The following is a 23,809-nucleotide window of genomic DNA, read 5'->3' on the forward strand; positions in this document are numbered from 1 at the left end:
TAGGTAATTAATCAACCGTTTGGTGGTTAAATAAAAAAACAGTCAACCGGTTCACTGTGTACTTTGAAAACCTGGTTCACTGTTCAAAACATACACTATTCAACTTACGAGTTCACAAACAATAAGAAGTACGCGGAATGGTCATCACGGAATGTGCTCATTATACAGATAAAACTACAATAATTTTGATACCAAATAGATTTCGTACTTAATATAAATAGCAAAATATACAAAAATCGTAAAGCATAACTAAAAAAACTATCTTTTGTCGTCGAGAAACAAAGAATTCGCAGCCACACGTCACACCTTAGCCACAGTCGCCGGCGCACTACGGGAGAGGGGAAGGGCATCCACGAGACACGTAGTGACTCGTTCGGTGGAACTGGCAACGTCATACTTTTTGAAATATGGCGGTGGTTCAGCGTATCTGGTTGGTTCACTGTTCGACTACCCACCCTACGCACTTTTTCCATACATGTCCATTCTGATTAACAGCCCGACCAAACTATCGGCCGACAAAAAGTCTGTTGTCTGCGGGGTGTCTTGTAGATATCACACCAAAATACAAACTAAGTAGAGCTTGTATTTGGCTATCTACAGGTCAAATATAGTCTTACTTACATAGCATTATGCGGCTCCAATGACAGTTAACTTTCCCCTGGGACAAACTTGACCTTCACTGGTTGGGGTTTTATTGGTCGTCAAGTTGTAGATCCTGGCCTGGGAACGTGAGGTGGAAATATGCAGTCCCGTTTACTTACATAGTTGGCTTATGGTACCTACTTGATGAATAGAAACATCTCTACCCTGAGAAGTCCGTGCACACCATCATTTATTATTTGCTCTTACCGGATTGACTGGTAAACAGAAAGTTTCTGAAACATAAGCAAATCAAATCATTACTTATTTTATTATGTGTGAAAATACTCGTACCTACTCATCATGAAAAAAAAGGACTAAAAGGACTACAAAAGGACTAAAAGAATTTCTCTATGTAGAGTCCTAGATGCATAATCCACCTAGAATTAATTAAGTAGTCGAAGTGGATGATTAGCATACCTGCCTAGCAGGGATTAGGACTTATTCTTAGTCGTTCGCTCTTGGTCTGCACGTTGAGGCGATTATACGAGTAATAATTAATTCGTTGAGGTTGAGAGATTAAAACTAACCGTTCTCTAATCGCTTCGATGCAACGGCGCTGACCCGGTTACAAAGCCCTACTGGGTCACGCCGAAGATGTCAAGCGGTGTGTCAACAAGTCGCATCAGCAAGCAGCGTTGTTTAACTTTTTCAAATGCAAACTTTAAAGGTGAGTATAGACTAGAGCATCTAGCATGCTGAACATTAGAAAAATTCATAAAATAAGACACACAAAGATCAGTACCTCAATCATGAACAACTTTCGTCTTCGAATCGATATTCAACCTTCAAATTAAACGATAACGTGACAATTTTGATTCTCAAAATAAGTTTCGTGCAACCGTTTCTCATTCTAAGTTCACTTTGCCACACGTTCACAAGGGCGCTGTTGTAGTTTTCGTACTTAAATCTTTTGATGGCGATTCAAATACGCAAACGATTCGAAACCGAAAGTTTTTCATGCTAGCCGTACAGAAGTGTAACCAAAACGTTGAAATGTAAATGGACGGGGCATGTGGCAAGACTGTCAGGCGAGTGTTGGACTAATGGGTAAAAGACAAAGATAGACCGCTAACAAGATGGGCGGACGACATTATAAAAACGGCTGGCCCTAACTGTATTCAGATAGCTCAGGAAAGAGAAAGCTGGGGTTCCTTGGAGGAGGCCTTCACCTGCTTCTCTTCACCTTCTTCACCTTCATCTTCTGGGATCTTGCAAACTAACATTGTACTAATTTTTTGCTATTTTTATTTTACATTTTTAGTATTATCTTTTTACAATTTACTTTGCGTGATAAAATACGACCGAGATTGTTTTTTTTAGTTATTACTTTATTTTGCAAGAAATAATAGGCTTTTTATTTGTTTATTTTTGGTTTATTTTATTATAGGCTAACTAGATCATTTACTTGTAACAGAACAACGAGCCGCTCTATGATGGTGTTCTACTGTCGCTGATCGCTGTTGTTACAACCTAGTTGTACAAGTCTTCGAGCGTATTGGTGAAACATCAGCAAACTTTTGCACGAGTGCAGGCGATATACAACAAAGAGTGAACGCAAGGTACAACGAAGTGTTACGGGTAAATGTACACTTGCTGTGAGAATTACGTCGAACAGAGTGCCGAGCATTCGCAGGAATGTTACATTACATGAAAATGTTTTAGTATCTGAGTTTTTACATATTGTAGCATTTATAAAAACGTTACATTACATAGACTCTAGTCTATACTCACCTTAATGTAGTGAGCACCCTTCTGTGTACATTCAATAATGCCTACAATCTTCGATGCTTCACTTTTCCCCTAGCAGTGAGCGACCCTTAAAAAAAGGTTATGAAGTCTATACTCGTAGTAAAACTTTTCCTCGGTGTCCTTCTTTTCTTTTCTTTGGAAGTTTAAGGCGTCTGCTGGACAAAGGCCGACATCAAAGATTCCCATGCTAAACGTCCTGCAGCCCTGGCTTCCTGTTACCAGTCGTCAGTCCACCGAGTATGTTTTCTTAAAGTTAATGGTTTAGCCAAGGCGCAGACCACCGATTTTTCGTCAGCCGATAGTTTAGTCGGGCAGTTGATCAGTGGGCGGGCATGTATGGAAGTGCGCACATTACACCGATTTGTTATCCGATTCTTCATAAAAATTAGAATCGGGCCCAAGTGCCCAACTAAGTAATCGGCCGACGAAAAATCGATGGTCTGCGCCTAGGCTTAGGCACAGGTTATTAATAAGTTACTTGGTTAAATATTTAGGTGTCTCACGAAATGGATGCGGTAAGTGCTTTACTAATATTAATACTTAGTTTAATGAGTAGGTACCTAAGACATTATCATGTTTTGTCTTTATAGGTCAAGTCAGTCACTGAACATATCACTTCATGTCAAATTCAATAGTTACTATGTATTTTTAGTTAGGTTTCAAGCGCTAGGCACCTAATTTCCGCTGTGCCGTAGAGACAATAGGTAGCTTAGGTTATTGGGGCGCACTTGGGTTGAATCGGGTCAATTTCCAGTCTTATGTACCTACTTAAAATATTTGGTATTGCAATCTGTTCGCCAATTAAACGACTTTGGGTAATTATTCGTTTAGCACTGTAAAATGAGCTATTCACTACGAGATTTTAAATTAACTTTATCTTAACTGGAAACGACAGGAGAATTTGAAACATTACATTTTTAACAAACGGCTTTATTTGAAAACGTAAAATGAGATATAATATTAAAATTAAGAAAATGAAACTAATACAAGACTAAAACATTCTCACGTTCGGATATCAGGATCTCCCACGACCGAACACAAGGCTCGATGCGTGCGGTCCCCGCAGCGCGTGCCCTGCGGACAGTTGCTGCACGTCGTCCCGGCCTCGTAGATCGGGAAGCCATCGATATTCCCGGCTGGTCCATAATTGCATATTGTAAACGCTATTATCTTTGGCTCCTTCCGTGATTTCTCCTTTCTAACACTCTCCAAAATACCACGGTGCAACGGCGACTCTTTCGATTTCCGAGTTTCGGTCGTGGCGAAATCCTCGAAGCGCGGGAAAGTGGCTGTCGTCATATATCTGGTTCGACGCAATATATTCTCGGTCGTTCGTGTCATATTCTCAAACGGTTCCATTGTGGCGTTTTGCAATATTCTTCGCCGTTTTCTGAAGTGGACACAGGAACGTTTTCTGACCGTGCACAGCGCTTGGGAGCAGCCCAGTCGCCAAGTGGACGCCCACGCGGCGGCAGAATACCAGTGAGCGTTGCAGCCGCCCGGCGCGCTGCAGTTGCTGAGCCTGAAAGACCAGACGTGCTCCGCCGGCAGCACCCTGGAGCCCGAGAACCAGGCGCCCACCGCGTCCGCCAGCAGCTGCGCCTCCGTCACCCTGGGCACGACAGGGCGCACGTCCATATTCTGCAGTACATTAAACCTGATCGTATTTCTGCACTCATCGTGGCGCTTCTGACACTGCCTCGCCCATACTTCCGCCATCTCCTCCAGTTCGTAATCCCAGTACATCTTGCGCATGTTTGTCGCCGGAGGCTGACCGGCTTCTAGACCCATAGCGATGTTGTCTCTATGGCGGTTATGCAGCAGTAGTATCTGGTACCTCATCCAGGTGGTCATGCCGGACGCGTACAGCCTCGGACTTTGTTTGTGGGCTGCTATGCACATTGTATGCTGGTTTTTCAACGAACAATCTGGGTGAGAACAGTAGTCGAGCAGATTTTCTGTGGAACTGATGTTAGACTCGCAGAGTACATGTCCTAGCGTAAAAATGCTAAAAGCTATATAAAATACGCACATAGTTAAAACCAGGTATTCCAAATAATTTATTGGTAAATTGAAATCGTTACAAAATAACACGTCATGTTCACGTCACACAAAACGCATGAAACTGTGATGTCAAACATAGACGGAAAACTTCATTCTTCTTTTGCCAGCTTTTGCCTCTATACTTTACAAGTGTGGTCGCTACCTAAGATTTAAAAATCTATGGTCGTTATTTGTATTTTCTTCGAGCTTTTTCGCTTTGTTTACTATTATTCTGTCATATTTGATGCGTAAAACTTTACTCTGAATTATTTTGATAATTTTATATACCTACCTAGGTATTTTTATAATAGAAAAAAGTTTTTTAAATGAAATAATGGTTTACAAAGTGGTTCAAATGTGTCTCCGGGGTTTGACCTTTGGTATGATGGTTCTGGGGTTATTTTTCAACTCCGAACATGAAAACTTGACTACATTTAATAATTTTCTAATGTTCGGCATATACGGGGGCTACTCAGTGGTTACATTAGGACTCCTGCTCGAAGTAGGGTTTCAAATTAAGACGGACAGGTTTTTAGAGTGCATATTCCTGTCTACTGGCATATTTCTGAATTTGCTCTGTGCCACGCTTGCGTTCGTCCAATTCTACAGTGGAACCAAGTACGCTAATGAAGCTATGAACAAAGGATTCATTTCAATTCTAGCTGGTGTTGTGTACGCTATAGATATATCTGTTTTGTTTTGGACTTAAAATGTACCTATAATCCATCAAAGTTATTTCATTAATTATACCTTAAAAGTAAAGGGTTTAGAATGTGATATGAACTAGGTAAGTATCTGTACCTAATGTTAATTCGGTATACAATGCTTTTACAATTATTAATCTTACGTGGATTGGAAGCAGTTGCGTTACTATACTTACCATCCGAGGCCCGATCCGATTCTATGCATGGGGCCCTTGGCGTAGGTACTTATCTAGATAAGCCAAGAAAAATAAAATAACTCTAAAGTTATTTTATTTTCCAGGGGGGGCCCGGGTCTTTCACCCGGGTCTTGGGCGGGGGGCCCCCTTAGGTTGGGGGTCCGTGGCATTTTGCCAGCCTTGATTACAAAATCACCCTGTATACAAGTAGCTTAGGTATCCCATAGAGAAAAGTAATACATAGGAAATAGAGAACCCTCTCTGTCAAATTTTTGAGCCTACTAATTGATAGCCTGGTGTTAAATTCCCTGTACTTAACCTACGTACGTAACGCTCACATACATACATAGTACACGCACACATACATACATAAAGTCCACGCACACATACACACAGTTCACGCACACATAGGCCCTCATAACCTTCAAAGAATTATTGTTTTTATGATGTACAATGTAGAATTTTTTCAAATCCATTATTTTGAAAATATTTATCTTTATGGTGTACGTATTTTCAAAACAATGTATTTGGAAAAATTCTACATTGCACATGGAAATGCAAATAAGTAAACAAAAACTTTTGAATTTAATAATTTTACTTTATTTATGAACACACATAATATTATACACCAAAAGCGTCTTTTCGCAAAGTTTTCAACACTAAACACAGAACACAGCACATTGAGAAAACTCAGATCACTTGTGAACATAACAGAAAGTTTCTTCGCGATTCACGAAGGAACGAACAAAACTCCGATGAACCAGAACAGCAGCAGGTACGAAGGAATGAACTTGAATTTGACTCGACTCTTCAATACTTTAATAGGGCCACAGAACTCATAAACGATGGCTAAGAAAACAATAATGCATTCAATTCAACCTAACAAAAACAACACCGGCCATTTTGGAGGAAAAACAAAGTTGCCATATGTTAAATAGTAATTTCTACTACTCTATTATGTAAATTATAACAAAAATGTCAATGTTCAGTTTTAAATTAAAACAAATTAATTTCATTTAAAAAAAGTTTTCACATTGTAATTAACAATATTCTCAAATATATTTTAATTAAGAAAAAAATGAAAATATGAAGGAAACAGGAGCAGCGACATCTAGAGCGTTTTAGGGTAGTTAAAAAGTATTTGAATTTATTCACCGATGTCGCTGTTTGGAAGCAAGTTTCACTTCGATGACCGTTGTATGGAAGTTTCTTCACCCTGAGGTATCCCTACATTTGGTGGACTGCGCCTGGGCTAAATTTAATTTAGCCTAGGCGCAGACCACCGACTTTTAGTTTTGGTATCTGCCGATTCTTCACACAAATTAAAATTGGGCCCAACCATCGGCCAACTAAAAGTCGGTGGTCTTGCGCCGAGGCTTAGGTAGGTACTGAACATGGCTCCCTTCTCAAAGTGTCCGAGTTCTGTTTAAAAAATATGCCTTCTTTTTCTGAATAGGTATCTGTAATATCTGTACCTTCATCATGTAAAAGTTTGATTTGGTAAAATTAAATTGTGGCTAAAAGCTCATGGTGGAAGCCAGAAATTATGTTTAAAAAAATTACCATGATGACATTTGTACAGCACGTAGTGAAGTTATTAACAAATGATAATAGTTCAATTGCAAAAATCGATACTGATATATTATATCATCAATAAACTGGTTGGTTGGTAACAGCCTTAGTACTATATTCGTCACATCATATATCATCTAATTTTTGGAAAATCGATCATTTTGTTTTCTAAATAAGTTGCGTCTCTTGAACGATCCAATTTTTTTGCTGATGCTATCTGATCATTCGACATTAAAATAGTGTAAAAAATTACACTTTTTACTTATTAAGTAACCATTTAATTTTATCAAGCTTTATATTCTCATTTTTATTTATTATTCTAACTATTGCAAAATAGCACCTATTTTACAACCAAACAGTCGCAGTGTTAAACTTTAAGAAGGTGTCCACACAAACTGCAACTTGAAATTAGCTACGCATAAAATAGAAATAAAAAAAAACCGGTGGGAATATAAAATTCGTATTTGAAAATATTATTAGGAAAGAGTGAAAATGCCCTTTTATTAACCGAAAGTAAAAAATGATCATGGGTTTCAATGAAATAATAATTGAAAATTCAATTACATTTTGGAAATTATCATCACTAGTCAACATGACAATTGACATGTCACTCATGTCATTTCCTATCTTTCTTGTTTTACAGGCGAGCGAGCCATAGCAGCGAGGGAAGCAACAAAACCAAATAAGCCAAAAGGAATCGTAATATCAGCATTATCAGCAAGCAAAATACTGCTCTGAATCCTCTCAGTGTCCATAAACTCACGAAAAATTTGTAGTTTAATGTAAAAGTTATCCTAAGTTGACCCATGAGTTAATGTATGAACAAGTAAAGTGGTTTGGTGGTGAATTTTAGTTGTTTTTTGTGTCATTAAAGTATAATTAATTACATTTTGAGAAAATTCCACGAATCAAAATGAGCTTACATAAAGCAAGGTACGTAAATAATAATTGTTTTTGTAATTAAAATAATGTATAGAGGGCGTTTAATTTGGCCTTAGCATAAGTTTTTTAGATGATAAAAACTTATGTATACGCCCTAAATTTGAATATATTTATATTTTAAAATTTTCCACATCCTGTTATTAGACACTTAAATCTAATAAGTAGGTATCATGATCAGTCAATAATAAGATTTGCTTTGCCATCATCTACTTTATTTCTTTTTTTAGAATTCAAGCTTTCCAAGATGTTTTGGATCAAGATGTCATAGACATAGTGCAGTTACAAAAATTAGCATTTAATGGTAAGTATAATAATATAATTAAGCCTTCATCATCATCATAATTTCAGCCAAACAACGTCCACTGCTGAACATAGGCCTCCCCCAATGGTTGTGCCTTCCTGCTACCTTTATGAGGTCGTCGATCCACCTTGTGGGTGTCACTCAATCAGTGTTAATAAGCCTTAGTCAACAAGCATATAATTCTATTATTGACTAAAGCTTGCACTCACATACTAAAATTGCAAAAACTGTGTAATTCTATGCAAACATCGTAATAATCTTAATTTTTGTAACTTGTGGGATATTCTTTGTAAGGAAGAAAATTAAATGCCGTTAAAACTCATTTATTTTAGCAAATAGGCTTTTAAAAAACACTTTTACAATAAATGAGCCGGGTTCTGAGAAGAAGCAGCGCAATAAACTCAGTCACTATAGTCAGCTGAAATGAAACTATGAAATGAAATAGTTTATTCAGTACATGACCCTTTCCAGGGCACTTATACACGTCCCAAACAGCTGGGTAAGTTATGTTTAAGGTAGGGTATACCACCACTACAGGACAACATATGGGCTGTTTAACATAGATACATATTTATATTGTATAACATAGTGAATCACTGATGATGCACTAACACAGTTAAATTATGTTGGTTGTTATTTTATTATGAATATTATATAACCGTGTGTCACTTGCCGATTTGCAATTGGGCATTGCGATTGTATTCTTCATGTTTTATCATTAAATATTGTATTTGCTCTGTGATATCCTATTAAATATTCCTTTTTTCTTCGTAAAATTAAGCAAACATTATTTACTCTCCTTTCTATTTATCCCAGGGATCCCAGATGAAAAAGGTCTCCGTTCTATTGTTTGGAAAATACTTTTGCAGTATGTTCCACATGAAAAAGACATAAGAGAAGCTACTTTGCAAAAAAAACGACAACTTTATCAACAGTTTATAGGTAGGTACTTCTTGACTTACAGTAAGGCGATTATCACACTGCACCGCGCTCCGCCGCGGTACGCGGGACGACAGATAATTATATACCTCAGTTTGTATAGAAAACACGCGCGGCACAACACACTGACAACGCGTTTGCGCTCGGGATTCGTTATATGTCGCCATGCGGGCCGCGGCGGAGCGCGGTGCAGTGTGATAATCGCCTAAGTTAAGTTTCAAACAACAGTAATTTATTGAGTGATCTTGTAGGCATTTATTAGTTGACTTCCTCATTTAATATATTCTATTCATACTTACTCATTTCAGCATTTTGTTATGAAAGTTTTGCAAGTTTCTTTTCTTTTAGTAGTCGGTAACTACTATAGTAGAGTGTCATCATAATAATATAAATCTGATTCTAATACTTGAGATGTTACTATCAACAATAAACAAATTACCACATGTACCACCTGTGGTACCACATCCTAACACTAGTTAGAGTAAACATCACTGTTTTTTGCTAGATACAAAATATGACTTATTGGATATGAATATTATGTGTAAATAATACTAGAGAATGTAGTTAGAGTGGACAGTTAGGTACTTTATGATCACAATATAAAGATTAATTTGGGTATTATTTTCCCACAGATGAAATCATTGTGACGCCTGGTGGTCCAACAGACCACCCACTAAATATAAGTCCGGACAGCTCCTGGAGCACATACTTTAAGGATAATGAGGTCCTTCTCCAAATTGATAAGGATGTAAGAAGGTTGTGCCCAGAAATATCATTCTTCCAGTCAGCAACAGATTTTCCATGTGAAAAGGTAACTGTATTTTTAAAATGCTTAATTGAAATCTTATTCATATAATCAATGACATACCATAACATATTATAATACAATCTGATAAAGGCTGATGGCTGATCGCATATACAGGGTGGAATTTTGTAATGCCACCTGGAGGGAAAGTTCTCTTAATATTCTAGATAGAACTGCATTCAAAGATTTCCAAAAATTTGCTTGCCACACCCGGAAATCGAACCAACTAAAATCTGATAAAAATTACACCCCGTATTTTTATTGCATCGATCGTTAGGGTTAGGTATAAGGATGAAATCTCTCTAACAAACTTGATAAATGAAAAAAACCATGAAACCTTAAAGTATTTTAATTTTGTAGAGAAAATTGTATGGTATGGTAGTAAATTATCGAACAACTTTCGAAAATCTTTGAATGCAGTTATCTTTCTTTTCAAAAATAAAGGAATGTTTTCTTTCAGTAAAATTTTCTATCTACAGTATTATGAGTACTTTCCCTCCAGGTGGCATTACAAAATTCCACCCTGTAGAATTAAAAAAATATTTACAAAGCCGCTAGGGCTCTTTCAAATTAGATGCCGCTTTTACACTGCGCGGAAACAGTGGGGTGGGGATGAAAACTGAGTGAATTTCATCCCCATTCCACAGTTTTTTTTTACTTGACTCGGCTAATTTCCTCGCAGTGTAAATCCGCCAAGACGTTTTGAGCAGGACATTGCTAAAGCCCGGTCTCGACCAAGGTGGAGCAGAGCAAAGAATTATAACCAATCATATTTCATTATTTATACTTCTCGTCTCCGTTCCGCGTTGCCGCCGCTGTCAAATTTGACGGCCCGACACTTCTCCGCTTAGGTGAAAACCCCGGTCCTAACTATCAGTTTTGTTCCAACACAGTTGTGATACAATTTTCCATGTGCGGTTCTACAAACGGACAACAATAAATATCCTGCTCAAAACGCCTTACTTTGTCTCTGTTATGTAACATAATTCCTACTCCTTAGTGCGGCTACATTATGTAATATCGGAGATATCGGTTTCATAGTAACTCAATACTTCCAGGTGGTAAACAGTAATGGCATGAAACGACTCCACAAACGTGTTGAGCAATCGGTGCTAACGTATGCAACCTTGGAGAGAAGGGGACTGGGTGTATCTAAGGTGAATATCAATATTTTTCAATACTGACCTTAGATAAAGTTGGTCATAACTACCTATTCAATTCAATTCAATTCAAAACGTTTATTTGCCAAAAACACAGTAATACAGGGTGACAATATTAAATAGGATCATGTGTTTAGTCTGCTCGCAGACGTGCAAAAATTACAGGATTCAATAATATTAATATTACTGGCAGGGCCGTCTTTAACTTACTAGGGGCCCTGGGCACTTAAGAATCAAGGGGGGGCCCTTGTGATTTGGAACAGGGGTCTCCAAACTACGGCCATCAATCCGGCTCGCGACAGCTTAAGACTAAGCCTATGTTTGCATATGTGGGCAGAAAAATTAAAATTGTTATGGCCCTTGCAACATACCGAAAAAAGCTTTATGGCCCCAAGGCTTTAAAGCTTGGAGACCCCTGATCTGGAGAAAGGTCTTCTAAGCAGATGGGGGCCCACTGGTTCGCGGGGCCTTGGGCACGTGCCCAAAGTGCCCAGTGGGAAAGAGGGGCATGCCTACTGGGTGGAAACATCAGTTGGAAACATTGAATTTTCGGGTAGTTCCAGTTTATTCTGTAATTTATTACCGTACCGTTTGAAAGAGCTCGTAACTTTCAGCATTAGTAACCTGTTTTTCAATATATTGTATAGTTGAAAAATCGAGTGAGATCACCGTTTCCACCCTGTATGTATATGAAATTCGAATGATCTTTGATATGCAATTTTAAACTTTAATATCTGTTGGTTTACGTACATAAACATTCATGTGCATGCGGGAAAACGTGCAATAGTAAATCTATTTGGTCCATACAGTGTTGCAATATTGTTGTAGGTTATCTAAAATGTTGTGAAAATTTTATTGCTAGGCTTGATATAAAAACAATGTTAATTTTGGTCCATTTCCTAAAAAAGACATGGAATTAAGTACTATTCTACCTGTTTAATTTCTAAATCGTTTTGAGGAGTGAAGTAACTACATAAATGAATACAAAAACGCCGAAGCCAAGTGATTTCGGATTCACAACTCTCACGTATTCACTTTTATCTAGTTAGGGCATTGGGTAGTAGCGGTTAAAAATCTTACGACACTAATGCCCGTTTTCACCATCAATCCCTGATTTTTAAGTGACCCCTATGCTAACACTGAATTTTGTTTACATAGGGGTCACTTAAAAATTAGGGATTTATGGTGAAAACCGAAAGAAGTCCCGAAATATACCCCAGGTGCTAACTACTGACTTGGACCGCGTAAAGAATATTAACAAAAGAAAGTTAGTTCGAATAGGGAATAGTTTGAATTAGTCCGTCGGTTAATTTATAAAAAACTAGCTGACCCGGCGAACTTTGTTCCGCCTTAATGGCAATAAATAAGCAGACTTTTTTTTATTTCGAACGGGATAAAAAGTATCTTATGTCCTTCTCCTGGCTCTAAACTACCTCCCTGACAATTTTCAGCTAAATCGGTTCAGCCGTTCTTGAGTTATAAGTGGAGTAACTAACACGACTTTCTTTTATATATATAGATATTACAAAGAGCTGTTGTTTTCTGAATAAACAAAAATATACACTCGACTCGTATTTTTCACTTTTTTTAAATAATCAAAATTGAAAGAGTGACCGTCAAGGCGTACGTAAGTGTAGCACTTTGTAACGCATCATAACTTCGTAATTACTTGTTTGATTGACAAATAAAAATGAATTTGTCCAATATTTTTTGATAAGTAATTAAAGGTTTTTTTAGGAAACGTTTAAAAAGCTAGTTTCGTCATTTGTTTCCAGCTGAGCAGCGAGATCCGTCGTTCGGACAGTGCGTCAGGCGACTACGCGCCGTTGCACGAGGGTCGCGAGGCTCACTGGGAGGTGGTGGAACGACTGCTCTTCCTCTACGCTAAGCTCAACCCCGGCCAAGGATACGTGCAAGGCATGAACGAGATCATCGGCCCGATCTACCACACCTTCGCCAGTGATGCGGACAAAGAAAACAGACGTGAGTTAAATGAACATAACTATGTAGTACAGAACTGTTGAATCACACGCATCATGTCGTCAGAAAAGCAGCAAATCTGTGTTTAGTTGAGTCCTTAAAAAAAGGAAGGAAAAAAGGACACCCTTTTCTATCAAAAGACGTCTACAGCTGGATAAAGTGTTTCTGCAGTTACCCATCCTGCATGCTAACTGAAAATTTCATCATGTACCTACCTACATTTTAGAACAAATATAATGTCTTCTGTGGGATCTGTAGACTCCGAAAACATAACTTTCACTATACAATTCGTGATGCATAATTGGAACAGAGAGAGGCAGAGAGCAATTTAGGCTGTTTCTGACATTGCCTAGATCTTATAAGAATTTACGATATAGAAGTGAAGATCAGACTGCACATGAGCTACGTATTTACGTTAAGTACAAATAGACATGTTACACTGAATAAAGACAATCAACTATGCACTTTAGGCCCACGGCATACGGAACTTAATGGCTTGACCTTCGCGCTGCTGCGACATTACGTATTGTGACATTAAATCGTGGAGTTTGCGGTTTCAATATCTATTTGGGCCTATACAGGCTTCATACATAACAGAATGGCTTTAGCATTAAACCGCAAGTGCCTTTGTTGCAGTGCCATAACAGAGCTGATATTACTTTTAGCAAATACTCTACCTAATAAACCCATTGAGAGCCAAATCTTAAATTACTTACAATCATAAAGTTAATATACCTAGCGGAATAGAGCAACAAAGAACTGAGCGAGGGAGATGTCATTAGCATCAACACTGTATGATAAAAAGAGATGCGTGATGCCGTCGCCGTCATGTCAAACAACCTTTTTTTTTCCAACTATTTGTCAGTTCGTTAGCACTTATTGGCACGCAAATTTGAACTCGGAGATGTTTTCACATTTTACGTGAGTGAAATCGTGGATGTTTAAGAGAAATAGTGCTATCGATACGTGGTGTTGTATCCAGCCAGCTGCCAGCAGGCACTAGATAGACCTGAATGTCTCCAACTTCCTCATTGGCCCTAGAGCAATTCCAAGTATACCATCAATAAAAGCCTAATTAGAGTCATCAAACCTCTCAGTCATTCAATTAGAGCCATTAGAACTTCATAACTATGAGTTGTTTTCTGTGTGTAAGCTGAGGACACGTGTCCCCAGCTGACACATCTGTATCTTCGTAAATATTTATGCTACGATAATGTATTATACCTCAAAAATTACAGTCGAATCCAAATAGTAGGCTTTCCACTTTTCAAGACTTTAGCTCAAATACTGTTAAAACCACGATCAAAAAACTATGTGCGAGCTGGAGTACCGTGTCTCCAGCTTACACATCTGTATCTTTGTAAATATTTAAGCTACATCAATGTTTTATATCTCATAAATTAAAGTCGAATAAAAAAACCCGACTTCAATTCTTTCAAAGCTTTATCTCGAACCGTTTTCGAACTACGAACCGATATGTATGTGTAAGCTGGTGACACGTAACACACGGTGGATTATTAAAACCGTATAAGTTAGAGTTGCGTTTTAAAGATCAAATAATTCGTTATAATTAAAGTACACACGAGACATAATTTCAAATCTCTAGGCCTCTTAGTTTCAGAATTAAAAGCCAAAAACTATTTTCCCGCCAAATAATTCAAATAATGTGGGTCGACTGCGACGTTGCCGTTCCGTGCGTCCACTAGAGCAGTCGAATTTGAACCTAAAAACTAGTAGCGTTTGAATCATTTTTATTTGTAGTTTAAATCATTTAATTTCGATTATAAGAATTTTAGACTAGGAGCCGGCTGATTTGTGTATTGAGTACCTAATAACCTATATTTTATTAATAAGAAAAAGCTAGGTAAAACAAAATTATATTTTAATATACAAGTAACGAACTTGTTTCCAAAGGCTCAAATATTTGTGGCGTTTCTAAACGCAACCACTTTAATTTTTATTTAAATACCGTGAAGTCCCACGATTCTGCTACGTCAAGTGGCAAAAATGGGCAACAACTATATATATTTTGCTCTATGGTTACAAACAGATTTTGCTCTATGACAAACACAGTTGACAATGAGGGTTTTCGCGATTGAAAAATCCGCCAGATGGCAATAAGTAGACGCGAGGTCCAAATGCTGCGTTATTGGTGGATTTTGACATATCTGTCAATGTCATGTCAAAAATAACCAATCATGCAGCATTTGGACCTCGCGTCTACGTATTGCCATCTGGCGGATTTTCCAATCGCGAAAACCCTCATTGAATTCTTCTTCTTCTGTTGAAGAATCAAATAAAAAAAAAATTAACTACAAGAATAAGCGAACATAACGACATATACAAGAGCCCCGATTACGGTAATTTTTAACGTCAACAATCCAGACACGCTTCTCGATTCTTCGATACGATTGGTCGTTCAACAGCGTACGTCAGCTGTTTTGACCAATCGTATTGCAGAATCAGAAACGCGTCTGGATTGTAGACGTTAAATGTTACCGTAATCGGGGCTCTGGTTTCCCAAAAAGTACTGTCAAGCCGAAGCCCAGAGGTAGAGTATCACTAGGGCTACCCGAATACTCGATTTTTTCAAGTTATTTATAATTTTCAGATGATTTATGATGATGATGAAAATCTTTATCATATTTCAAAAACCGGGATAAAATCTATCCTACGTCCTTTCCCGGGACTCAACCATTATTTATTATTATTTATTTATAAAATATAGGTTATTATTAGGTACTCAATACACAAATCAGCCGGCTCCTAGTCTAAAATTCTTATAATCGAAATTAAATGATTTAAACTACAAATAAAAATGATTCAAACGCTACTAGTTTTTAGGTTCAAATTCGACTGCTCTAGTGGACGCACGGAACGGCAACGTCGCAGTTGACCCACATTATTTGAATTATTTGGCGGGAAAATAGTTTTTGGCTTTTAATTCTGAAACTAAGAGGCCTAGAGATTTGAAATTATGTCTCGTGTGTACTTTAATTATAACGAATTATTTGATCTTTAAAACGCAACTCTAACTTATACGGTTTTAATAATCCACCGTGTGTTACGTGTCACCAGCTTACACATACATATCGGTTCGTAGTTCGAAAACGGTTCGAGATAAAGCTTTGAAAGAATTGAAGTCGGGTTTTTTTATTCGACTTTAATTTATGAGATATAAAACATTGATGTAGCTTAAATATTTACAAAGATACAGATGTGTAAGCTGGAGACACGGTACTCCAGCTCGCACATAGTTTTTTGATCGTGGTTTTAACAGTATTTGAGCTAAAGTCTTGAAAAGTGGAAAGCCTACTATTTGGATTCGACTGTAATTTTTGAGGTATAATACATTATCGTAGCATAAATATTTACGAAGATACAGATGTGTCAGCTGGGGACACGTGTCCTCAGCTTACACACAGAAAACAACTCATAGTTATGAAGTTCTAATGGCTCTAATTGAATGACTGAGAGGTTTGATGACTCTAATTAGGCTTTTATTGATGGTATACTTGGAATTGCTCTAGGGCCAATGAGGAAGTTGGAGACATTCAGGTCTAGATAGCGCTGTTGTACCACGCCGCGTAGCGTAGTCCTGCCACCAGGAACTAGATGACACTGCACCATGCCAAGTAGTCCTGCCACCAGGTACTAGATGGCGCTATTGTACCACGCCAAGTAGTCCTGCCACCAGGTACTAGATGGCGCTATTGTACCACACCAAGTAGTCCTGCCACCAGGTACTAGATGCCGCTGTTGTACCACGTCAAGTAGTCCTGCCACCAGGAACTAGATGACACTGCACCATGCCAAGTAGGCCTGCCACCAGGAACTAGATGGCGCTATTGTACCACGCCAAGAAGTCCTGCCAGCAGGAACTAGATGGCACTGTACCACGCCAAGTAGTCCTGCCAGCAGGAACTAGATAACGCTGTACCGTGTAGCGTAGTCCTGCCACCATGTACTAGATGGCGCTATTGCACCACGCCAAGTAGGCCTGCTACCAGGAACTAGATGGCACTGTACCATGCCTAGTAGTCCTGCCACCAGCAACTAGATGACACTGTACCATGTCAAGTATTGCTGCCACCAGGAACTAGATGGCGATGTTGTACCACACCAAGTAGTCCTGCCACTAGAAACTAGATGGCACTGTACCATGCCAAGTAGTCCTGCCACCAGGTACTAGATGGCGCTTTACCGTGTAGCGTAGTCCTGCCACCAGGAACTAGATTGCGCTGTTGTACCACGCCAAGTAGTCCTGCCACCAGGAACTAGATGGCACTGTACCATGCCAAGTAGGCCGAACTAGATGGCGCTGTTGTACTACGCCAAGAAGTCCTGCCAGCAGGAACTAGATGGCGGTGTAGCGTACTCCTGCCACCAGGAACTAGATGGCGCTGTTGTACCACGCCAAGTAGTCCTGCTACCAGGTACTAGATGGCGCTATTGCACTACGCCAAGTAGTCCTGCCACCAGGTACTAGATGGCGCTGTACTATGCCAAGTAGCCCTGCCACCAGGTACTAGATGGCGCTATTGTACCACGCCAAGTAGTCCTGCCATCAGCTACTAGATGGTGCTGTTGTACTACACCAAGTAGTCCTGCCTTCTGGAAGTAGATGGCGCTGTTGTACTACACCAAGTAGTCCTGCCTTCAGGAAGTAGATGGCGCTGTTGTACTACACCAAGTAGTCCTGCCTTCAGGAAGTAGATGGCGCTGTTGTACTACACCAAGTAGTCCTGCCTTCAGGAACTAGATGACGCTGTACCACGCTAGGTAAAGCCTGGTCCGTGAGCACGTAGAATTTTGTCCAATGACCCCAAGCTACCCATCCTTATCGCTCGCGCGTTATTATATTGCTGTCGCGACTGTGCGACGGGCGCCCGCAGTGAGTGTGCGAGCGCGACAGCAACATAATTACGCGCGAACGATAAGGATGGGTAGCTTGGGGTCATTGGACAAAATTCTACGTGCTCACGGACCAGGCTTTAGTAAGAAACTCGAGTCTTTTAGTCTAATTAGAGTCTTCATTTCAAGACATGAGTCTATTTTCAAGACTAAGACTCGTTAGTCACATGAGTCCGAGTCCTTTGAGTCTTCTGAGTCTTTTCGAGTCTTTTAAGTTCTTTGAGCTAAACTGAGTCAAAACTTGAGTTGTTGTATTATACCTAATAGGTAATACTGGGTGATTCTATATCGTCATTCATATTATCATATGTGTTTACCTATCCAGTAGTAGGTAGATGACTGTCTTTAGGTTGAAACAAATTATTCACTTATAAATCCTGTCTAGCTCGCATTTATTACGTGCCATGTAAGTTATAATTACGGTTTACGGTTTAAGAACTTTATTTCTCATAAGAATTAACAATAATTCACTTCCTGAGAAACATTTCAATTTAAATTATTTAAACATAGTGAGTGTACAACTAATTACAAACAAAATCAAGGTAACTACCAACATTAACCAAAAATAAAAATAATGTGACGGTACACAACAAAAAACTTCGAGCCAAAGCATAACGAGTCGCCACACGCCAGTCAACCACGGATGTAATGCGCACTGAGCGAACTTTGTAAATTGGATGCGGCATATTAAATGGATTGTAAAAATAATATGGTTGTATGCAATAAATGTAAATTTTAATTGTGTATAGAGAATTTGACGTATTTGTATTAGATTAATTAATAAAATTTAATTGTTATAGATGTTTAATTTATTGTTAACAGTATATAATTAAAAATACAGATGTCTAATTTATTGTTATCTCATTTAGTACGTATATTTTTAATAATTTTTTAAAGGAAAACAATGATTTGGCGTCTTTCACTTTATTAGGTAATTTATTGTACATTTTCACACCCTCGAATTCTATATTTTTAGTACCGTAATTGGTTCTAGGAGGACGTGCAATTATATTATTATTACTGTATTTGATTGAAAAGAGGCTGACAAAGGTGACTGAGTTTCTTCCGCCACTTCTTCTCAGCACCAGCTCATGTTGTCCCGAAGTGGTGGTAGGGCAAGCTATATTTGGGACATGTATCAGTGCCCTGGAAAGGGCCTATGTAACTGAATACCTTTTTTTTTTCAAATCTTCCTCAGAACACGCGGAAGCCGATTGCTTCTTCTGCTTCACGAACCTAATGGCGGAGATCCGGGACTTCTTCATCCGGACGCTGGACGAGACTGAGAGCGGCATCAACTACATGATGAGCAAGCTGAGCCAATGCCTCCGGAAGAACGATCCTGATGTTTGGAACCAGCTGGAAACGCAGGAGCTGCGCCCGCAATATTACAGTTTTAGGTAAAAAACCAGTGCTCTGATTGCGCTAAATATTTTCAACTGCAACGCTACTGGACGACGAACGAACATCAGCTGCTTTGACAAATCCGTATCGCGGTGTCGTTTTGACAGCTAGTTCAAACGAAGTTGTAACATAAACGGAGCGCAACTGCGCTTTTGAGTAAAAGCTGACAGAAAGCTACTTTTTCTCACACACAAGTCAAACGCTTCACGAATATTTGCTATGTTTTAGTTTAACAATAATATGGTGTTCGGACTTTTAATGAAAATTGTATAACCGTTATTTCGTCTGTTTACGCGTGAACTTTACCGCGATACCGAATTGCACATCAGCTGGAATGACAATGGAGCGTGACTGGAGTGTAGACTGGAAAAGAAAAGCGAACGAATTGGAGACATTACAAATTAGCGCAATCATTTATTATAGCGCGATAATTTATTGTATCTGTAAAGATTGTGCCATCCACGAAGACGCGCCCCATTCATCCTAATCGTTTATAGTTCATGTATGCATGCTTCCGCTAATGTTTGAGTGTTATCGGTACACGCTAATTATCCATGAGTACACACGCACATTACAAATATTACAATAAAGACGCTCGAATTGCTTGGATTAAACTCCCCGCACCTCGCGCTTCCCTCGACCAAAAAATGGTGGGCCGCGTCTTCGTGGGTGGCACTATCTATACCTACTCCTTTATTGATTGATTGGCCATCTTTTCTTCTTTCTCCCAATCTAACTAGGCCATTCAGATTTTATTTAAAGAATTTTTAGCTAGATAATCCTTCCCTAAAGGGGTGCATTTGCTAGACTAGATCATCTCTCACGCTTTATCCAACAATTCATCAATTGACTAATGACCCTACGGAAGGACTAGGCTGCGTTTCCACCAGAGATGTGCGAGGATGTGTAGCGAGGGATGTGTTTGTAAAGAACCAATAGAATCGCTTCATTAACCGAAGCGAGGTAACCGATTCTATTCTCTTTTATTGTATTCACCTAAACACTGACTTAGTCCATGTTTTTAGGAAGGAGTCTGACTCACGTTACACAAGTTAACCTTTTACGAGAGCTGCACATATTTTGTAATTTAAAAGTGTTTATAATAAAAATATTTTCATTTTTACGCATCCTCGTACATTTCTGGTGGAAACTGAACGGAAGGACAAAGCATGTCATGTGTTTTCCTTCTCATGACATCCAAATCAGTACCTTCTTTTCATAGTTTTCTTACATCAAGTGCATTCATGCTTTCTTTATTCATTTGTTTGAGTTTCTTATCTTTATGTCATATACATACATATAACACACAAAATACTCCTTGATTCAAATGAAAATTGGGCTCAAAGGAAATGAAGGTAGTTACAAGAAACTAAAAGAAGTAGGTATGCTAAAATAAACTTCTTACCTTCTTTTTGTTTCAATTTCAGATGGCTGACGTTGCTTCTCTCGCAAGAATTCTCGCTGCCCGACGTCGAAAGAATTTGGGACACTTTATTTGCAGATAACAACAGATTCAGTTTCCTCATATACATCTGCTGTGCCATGATATTGTAAGTTACTTTTACATTTTAGTTTATTATTTTACATTTCAATACTAATAAATCAATCTGTCTCAAGGTGAGTTATACTAGAGCATTTCTATGTAATGTATGTAACGTTCTTGTGAATGGTACAATACAGTTAAAATATAATATGACTTTTGGGGTTATATACTAGCTAGATATTTCATAGAGTACTCACCTTTAAAGACTCCATTTAACGTTAGAATGATTTGCTTTGCGAAATCCAATTCTCGGTTCTATTGGTCAGCTTTTTGTTAATACATAATTATTAACTTTCTCGTATAGAATATAATTGAATTAGCCACAAGTTTTAAGAACTATTGTTACACATTATATTCATATTTTGATTTTATTTATCAACCAGGTTAGTACGAGATAACTTGCTGAACGGTGATTTTGCTTCCAACGTGAAACTCCTACAGAACTTTCCACCAATGGACGTGTCTCTAATCTTAAACAAAGCCGTCGATATATCTCATGTATAACAACCCCCCCACCGTTTTGTACAAATATTTTATATTCTTATACGTTTTATACAACGAAATTTACAAAGCATTTATACACTTATGAATGTTTTTGGCAGTACCTTTCGATGTTTCGTAGATTTTTTGGATATTTAAGCTATGTTTGTATATTGGAACTTATGATAGAAAGATCTTAAGGCTATAATGTATTTTACTACTTATAAAATTTCTGATAAGTAACGTGCTTTAAATGACAATATGAGATATTGCATAATACGTATTTTGTTATAACCATCACAATATTTAATGCCATATCATTTTGAACCGTAATTTATTTTGGAAAAGTGACAAAATTATTTCTGGTCGAGTTGAAAGTTAATGAAAACCAACCATAGACGTAATTTTCTAGGTTATTAAATGTGCAATTTAGCATTAGACAAATCTACGTTATATTTTTTTTTATTCAACAGGTACGTAATAAATTACGTAAATGTTACGTGGGTACACACATTGTACGTTTTAATAAAAATATTTACTTAGGTACTCTCCATTTCATAATCATCATGAAAACATTTTTAACAAAAAATGAAAAATCTTTATTGTTTATGTTCGCTTAAACCCGACTGATTGCAGCTTCCCTTTTTTTAAGCGAAGTATTTCTTTCAAAATGTATTTTCCATAGACCAACATAATACATTTAAACACTACTTTTAACGATGTACCAGTTTTATTTAACTATGCGCATTTAGTTACCTAATATAGTAAGTAAAGTACAACAAGTAAATGATAATTCGGCGAAAGATACACGACAATTTGTATGAAGTACAGGGATATGCCACTTTTTAAACAATAAAAAGGACATAGTTTATTAACGTAATTAATTAATATTTTTCTCGAATGTAAAATAGTTATAATATTATAATCTAATCGAAAATTAATTACAAAAAAGGTCTCGGTAATATGCACTCGATGCAATAATTTATCACGAGTGTTTTAGTTTTTAGGATGATACAATTTTGATAAACTTTCGTGCAATTCGTTCGCAATTATGTGTGCTTATTTATTTAGGTGTTTCGTTATACTTACCTTGCTATAGTGCACTAGATTTATCTAATAGAAATTAACAATTTCATTAAAATTTCTACGTTTTATATGAAAATGATTTGTAATTACATAATCAATTGTCGACTGATTTTTAATATTTTTACAATTATTAATAAATAATTGTTTAGGTTATTATTCATATGTAAATATTTAGTATTTTTTAAATAAGATACGTACCTACATTGATTAAAACAGCAAATTGACACAGCGAAGGTACTTATTTCGAGAATGCTGTCAACGATTTTGATAATCATGTTTATTTTTATGCAAAAAGTTATTATTTTACTTACTTATAGAAATATTAGTTATTTTAAGTAGATTATGTAACTCGAACTTTTAGTGCGGCGAGGTGACGTCGTTTTGCATACAGGGTGATGTTTCACGATTTTATGAGACTTCAGACAACCTCGAACGCCTAAATGATGGTATAACGGTATAACTATACGAATATTCCGCTGTTATCTCCCATTCACAGGTTAATCGTTAATTTGACTGCATTATATTATTTGAACTAGAAGTTCGAGCCATTGAAGTTCAATACTGTTAATTATTATATTTTTTTAACCGTTATACTCTTAATAATAAACTAGCAACCGCCCACGACTTCGTACGCGTTGACCCCGTTTTACCCCTTATGGGTGGAATTTTGTAATCGTTCATTATAGATAGCAAGGTTTTTATATAAATTCTTCACAAATCTATTCTGCAGTTAAAACTTTTATGATGAATCGGCTCTTAGAATCAATAAAATATTATAAAGTAAGCGGACAGTTAAGATAATGATGACTGATCCTGGAATTTTTTATACTTAGGTATTAAATATTATTAAAATTATTAAGTTACCTCCACATTTTTCATTTGTTAGCCGTGTGAATACCCCTAGGTTATGTTTTTTAATAAACATTGTAATAAACTATTTTGTTTTTATTTTATTGAATCACTCCTCACTTCTCTTTTCCATATTATACCAAAATGCATACAAATGAACTGTTTTATGAGTGAGGCGCTACAACCCGGTGAGTTAACTGCGCACCTTGCTGGAATGCCTCTCCTTGCACTCACCCGCGCACCTCCCCGCGTTGGCCCGCCAGACCTACGTCATTTTATAAAAGCTGATAGTTTGTCAGCGTATGCTCCCACTATAGGATATAATGTTAGTGAATTATGAAGTTTGGGTCATTGCGGCTTTGCAACCTACCCTAAAAAAGGCAAGGATTTGTAACTGTCTGCCTGTTGGGGAAAATACTTCTAGTAATTATAGTCCAAATATTATACATAAAAACAGATTCAGAGATATGACGGTTTAATCATTTGGATGGCAACGGTATGGATGTAGACAGATGAAACC

General features: G+C 37.7%; 2 protein-coding genes across 2 annotated transcripts; one reads left to right on the forward strand and one right to left on the reverse strand.

The window, feature by feature from the left end:
• Positions 1–3,322: 3,322 nt before the first annotated feature.
• LOC135086677 (venom allergen 5-like) lies at positions 3,323–4,502 on the reverse strand. Its single transcript, XM_063981452.1, has one exon. The coding sequence runs from the start codon at positions 4,423–4,425 to the stop codon at positions 3,394–3,396; it is 1,032 nt and encodes a 343-aa protein (XP_063837522.1). The 5' UTR covers positions 4,426–4,502; the 3' UTR covers positions 3,323–3,393.
• A 3,033-nt stretch (positions 4,503–7,535) lies between these two features.
• Positions 7,536–23,377, forward strand: LOC135087129 (TBC1 domain family member 13). Its single transcript, XM_063981969.1, has 9 exons — positions 7,536–7,819; positions 8,056–8,129; positions 8,946–9,071; positions 9,701–9,879; positions 10,932–11,030; positions 12,809–13,016; positions 19,126–19,327; positions 20,759–20,881; positions 21,258–23,377. The coding sequence occupies exons 1-9, from the start codon at positions 7,800–7,802 to the stop codon at positions 21,376–21,378; spliced, it is 1,152 nt and encodes a 383-aa protein (XP_063838039.1). The 5' UTR covers positions 7,536–7,799; the 3' UTR covers positions 21,379–23,377.
• Positions 23,378–23,809: the final 432 nt, after the last annotated feature.

This window comes from Ostrinia nubilalis, chromosome Z (assembly GCF_963855985.1).
Source record: "Ostrinia nubilalis chromosome Z, ilOstNubi1.1, whole genome shotgun sequence".
In the NCBI taxonomy this organism is placed as follows: domain Eukaryota; kingdom Metazoa; phylum Arthropoda; class Insecta; order Lepidoptera; family Crambidae; genus Ostrinia; species Ostrinia nubilalis.